This window comes from Plectropomus leopardus, chromosome 8 (genome assembly GCF_008729295.1).
Source record: "Plectropomus leopardus isolate mb chromosome 8, YSFRI_Pleo_2.0, whole genome shotgun sequence".
Taxonomy (NCBI): Eukaryota; Metazoa; Chordata; class Actinopteri; order Perciformes; family Serranidae; genus Plectropomus; species Plectropomus leopardus.
This window is the reverse complement of record NC_056470.1, coordinates 22,476,623-22,481,596: the sequence shown is the minus strand read 5'-3', so window position 1 is coordinate 22,481,596 and position 4,974 is coordinate 22,476,623. Positions and strand designations below refer to the sequence as shown.

Below are 4,974 nucleotides of genomic sequence, written 5' to 3'. Positions count from 1 at the left end.
TTCTGGCAACAAGCAGCTGAAAAGAACCGGAAGCAAAAAAAAAAAACAAAAAACAAAACTTGAGGCTAAGTTGACGTTTACGGCTGTTGGTAATTAGTAGGCTAACTATGTTAAGCTAACGTTCACTTCACTATCTTGTCACATTTGACAATGAACAAACAGAAGTTATGCCACAGTGGCAATTCCAAAAGGTAATTTTAGTAAATAATAACAGGCCATCGTTTTACCTGCTCGATCATTCAATATCTTCTCGATTTGGTTAGTTTGTTAACAGCTCGTGTCAATAAACTAAGCATCAGAATAGACTAAAGTTAAGCATTGTTACCATAGAAACTGTAAACATGGTAACCACGTGAGGGAGGCGGGGCTTGTTGCTAACAGCAAACTGAGGATTAGTAATAAATATATGCATTAATATTATATTAGGCCTTAGGTTGAAAAATATCACCCACAGAAATTTGCCCTGCTGTTAGTCCATAAATCATGTTTAGACAGTGGCCACACTTTGCACACAATGAGGAGATTAGGCTTGTCAGGTCATCACCTGTTTTTAAATCATTGCTTAAAACATATTTTTTTATAGGAAAGCTCTAAATTTTAATGCCTGATTTGCATTTTTGTTATTTGTAACTTTTGTTTATTTCCCTTTTTTCTGTTTTTGCCTCTGTGCACACTACTTTTCTTAGCTCTAAACATTATCGTAACTGTATTATTTTGTTTATTTTCATACACTTTGCGAAGCACATTGTAACCTTGTTTGGATAAGTGCTATACAAACAAAGTTATTATTATTATTAATATTATTATTATTTACAAGGAGGAAAGGGGAGCATATGTATTTGTGGATTAATTTTTCTGTATGCCTAATACCGACGGCTGCCCAAAAATCTTGCCACAAATTATATTCTGCATTAACTAATTTAAGCATACATAGGTAGTTACAGCATCTAGTTGCTTCAAGGCCACCAAAAAAACCAAATAATGAAAATGCATAAATTTAAACCTAATCATTTAGATGTTTATTTTAAAAAAAAAAACTTACATGGTTATGAATAGGTTGCATTTTTCAGCAGCCCCTCTCAACAAACTGTTGATATTTTCTGTCTTCCTTTGAAGAGGGGTTCTGGTGTATTACATGATTACAACAGTAGATGTCGCTTTAGAACCTCTCATTTCAAGTGTTTTCTCAGTCTCATGTGCTCACTGCTCCAGCTGATGTACTGATGCAACTATGTTACAAAAAAAATAACCATAAAATAAATAGCCTAAAAATAACAATCTGGTATGCACATACTTAGAAAGCCTCCTAGTACTCCTCCTCTGATTGAAGACCACCAGCGTTGCCTTTTATTAAATCAAATACTTATTGCTTACACTGCCATGTAACTCTGTATTTTATAACCAACTTCTAATTTCAAGCAATTTCTAGCTTGTTTTTATTTGTATTCTCTAGCTGTTTAATTGAGGTTTTAATTGGAATTTAAATGTCATTTGATTGTGCTTTTTGCACTATGCCTCCATGCTTTTGATGGTTTATGTAGAGCACCGCATTACCTTGATGCTGGAATGTGCTATATAAATAAATTTTCCTTACCTTGCCTTGCCTTGTCTTACCACATGCTTCCATTCTTAAATATATTAAATACAGAACTAGCAGATGTAACAGGTGGGGAGAGGGGAAAAAAACATTTAAAATACATTCATAGAAAACAGGGTATGGAAGCTGACTGATTATTTGATATTTAATTCAGTATCAAAAGATAAAACCAGTTAAGTTTCCAATGATGAAAATAAGTCAATATATTCAAGCATTGCACTCAAGTAATTTTGCGGTACTTTTTCTTTACTTGAGAACTTTTTCTTACTTTACATGTAAAAATGTTTTTTTAGTTCATTCAACTTTACAAAGGAATTCATGCCAAAAACCCATGAATTGAATCTAAATGGGATGTCATGGATTTAAAACACATTTAAGAGAATAAACAATGTAAAACCTCCGTGCTCAAACAGTCATACAATGCTTTTGATTTACTACAGGGGGCAGCAGTGCGCACTTGCCTAGCAGTTTACGGTACCGGAAACAGACAAGAGGAACAAGAAGAAGAGGAAGAGGCTTTCCGCCGCTAGCTAGCTAGCTACTGCTGGGAAGTAGCGGACAATTTTCCAGGTATTGTGATACATATATAACGATAACACTTGTATATGACTGCTAATACTCGTCGATCGAAGACATTAAAACAAAACAGCACACGCTTCGGATTCTCGTATATGATATAAATGCACCGAAAACGGTGGAAGTTGTCTTTGTTTTGATTCGTGTTGACGAAAGTCAGGCTTCAATGTTGTCTTTTTCGTCGAAGGCCCAAACTGTAGTGACTTAGGATTTCCGGTGTTGTGTTTCTGTCAAGCTGAAGAGCTGCGTACTAACACGGTTATAACGTTAAATAATTGTCTTAACCTTGAGTTCAGTATTCAAAGTGCCTGTAATGTCATTCTGTCCACTCACAAGATGATCCTTCTGTACTCGTTTAGGATATTATCATAATGAGTTATGCAGAGAAGCCGGAGGACGTAACAAGGGAAGAGTGGATGGATAAACTCAACAATGTCCATATTCAGAGAGCTGATATGAACAGGCTCATTATGAACTACTTGGTGACAGGTGAAGTACCGGTTTTTATTACTTACAGTTTGTTCGTGATTGTCTATAAACTATGCAAATAAATGCTTGGATGTGAAATATGCAGGATTTCAAAACGGTTTCTGTTCAACAGAGGGGTTCAAGGAGGCAGCGGAGAAGTTCAGGATGGAGTCTGGAATAGAGCCCAGTGTCGACCTGGATTCCCTAGATGAAAGAATTAAGATCAGAGAGATGATCCTGAAGGGACAGATCCAGGACGCCATCGCACTGATCAACAGTCTGCACCCAGAGCTGCTGGATACGAACCGTTACCTCTACTTCCATCTACAGGTAAATGAAAACACATGCCTCTCATTTTGCAGACACCTGTGTTTTGTGCTCTTGGTAATTTGCACCACTTGTCCTCTTACTTCTGTTATTTTCACTCCCTGTTGCACCCTCTGGCCTTTTTGGTGTTTGCAGCAGCAGCATCTGATTGAGCTGATTCGCTTGAGGGAAACTGAAGCTGCCCTAGAGTTTGCCCAGTCTCAGTTAGCAGAGCAGGGGGAGGAGAGCAGAGAGTGTTTGACCGAGATGGAGAGAACACTGGCCCTGCTGGCATTCGACAACCCTGAGGATTCACCTTTTGGAGATCTTCTGAATATGATGCAGAGACAAAAGGCTAGTTCAAAGGATATTTGCAAAACTCATACCTGTCTTGTTTTGCGCTCTTCTGTGTTTTTATTTTTTATTGAAACAGTTGACAGTTGTTCTGTTGCCTGCAGCATGAGGACACTGTTCAGTGATAGCAATTTAGAATTTTCATGCAAATCCTGAATTCCTTCTTACCCAATTTTCAAATCAATTACACATAATAGGGGCTCGATATCTAACTATGATCCAATGTTCAGTTTTAGAAGTATAAGCAGTAATATCATGTCTGTGTCTTTGTCTTTCAGGTATGGAGTGAGGTGAATCAGTGTGTGCTAGACTATGAAAACAGAGAGTCAACACCCAAGCTGGCCAAGCTCCTGAAGCTACTGCTGTGGGCTCAAAATGAACTCGACCAAAAGAAAGTGAAGTATCCCAAAATGACAGACCTCAGCAAGGGAACCATCGAAGATCCAAAATAAGGACCCCACAGTGAAAACATACCACAACATAAAAAAACGGACACATTTCCTTTATCTATTTATACCCCAAAAAACTGACTCATATAGAGTACAACCTTTTCTTTTTTTTGTAAGGGTTGCTTTTTGATACTTTAATAACTTAGAACATGCAAACTGGATTGACGGCATTTTAAAGAGACTTCTCACACTAAAGTAACACGCCCATTATTTTACTTGGTAATATTATTTACATGATTGTTTATGTAAAATTAGTATATTTGAGTTTCACTAGTTTTTCTGTCTGTTGGCAGGGAAAGTTGTTGGCATAGGCGGTTGTGAATAAAGCCTAAATTAGGCTGTCACTTTCTGTGTGTGACCAGTTTGATGTTCAGGGAAAATGGTTGGCTCGGTGTGCACTGCCTCAAATAAACACATACTTTTTCCTTACAAAAGACATACACATTTCAGCTCGTAGTTTTTAGCTCGTACTCTATGTGACGGCAATAGCCAAAGCAAGATACTTGGGATCTTGCAAACTACTGTGACTTTGAAAGTTAAATTCAGCTTAGGATTCGTACTGCATTACTGCTTGAGACATTATAAAAAGTTGCTGACATAGACAAGAGCAGAGAAAAGAGAAACTTTCATCACGGTAGCACATAACAAGTGGGACAAGGCAAGATTCCTGGAATGCTAAAAAGTTTGCAGCATACTGAGACTGTGAGCTTAAAGGCAGCCTCAGTCTCATACCGGTATAAAATATCACAGATGATATTAAAAGATGTGAATGGATAAATCTATGTCCACAGACATGGAGACACTTTTACAGATGGATTATTTACATGTATGGAATAAGTAGCTCTCAATATTTGATGTGCTTTTTTTGCTGGGATATTATTTTGCAATAAAAGTTAATTTTTAAACTGCGTAAGTCAAAAAGGACTTTAAAGCTTGCCGTGTTTTTAATTCTGGGTTTTTCAAAGTGGTACAGCAGCAGAGGGGGAAAGCTCAGTGCACTTACTCAAGTGCTGCACTGAAGTACAATATTAAGGTACAATTACTCAAGTATTTCCATTTATGGTATTTCTACTTCACTACACACAGGAAAGAGAAACAATGCACATTCAGCTTCACTACAGTTATATGATGGCTATGTTACCAGTTGTTTTGCTTAATAAGATTTTTCACAAAAACACAAATGATGCATTGTTATAGATAAAACTACCCATTTACCTCAGTAGT

The 4,974-nt window shown here is 37.1% G+C and overlaps 1 protein-coding gene across 1 annotated transcript; it reads left to right on the top strand.

Annotated features, from left to right (window-relative positions):
• The first annotated feature begins 2,097 nt into the window (after nt 1–2,097).
• Nucleotides 2,098–4,663, top strand: LOC121946999 (glucose-induced degradation protein 8-B homolog). Its single transcript, XM_042491856.1, has 5 exons — nt 2,098–2,167; nt 2,533–2,662; nt 2,775–2,971; nt 3,104–3,301; nt 3,580–4,663. Exons 2-5 carry the CDS (start codon nt 2,545–2,547, stop codon nt 3,751–3,753), a joined length of 687 nt encoding a protein of 228 aa, XP_042347790.1. The 5' UTR covers nt 2,098–2,167; nt 2,533–2,544; the 3' UTR covers nt 3,754–4,663.
• Nucleotides 4,664–4,974: the final 311 nt, after the last annotated feature.

What these genes read in the sequence shown, in the direction of transcription:
- LOC121946999 (XM_042491856.1), top strand. Translation starts at nt 2,545, where the DNA reads ATGAGTTATGCAGAGAAGCCGGAGGACGTAACAAGGGAAGAGTGGATG. An exon ending in TATGAACTACTTGGTGACAG is followed by an intron (nt 2,663 to 2,774) that starts GTGAAGTACCGG and finishes TCTGTTCAACAG; the next exon opens with AGGGGTTCAAGGAGGCAGCG. An exon ending in ACCTCTACTTCCATCTACAG is followed by an intron (nt 2,972 to 3,103) that starts GTAAATGAAAAC and finishes TGGTGTTTGCAG; the next exon opens with CAGCAGCATCTGATTGAGCT.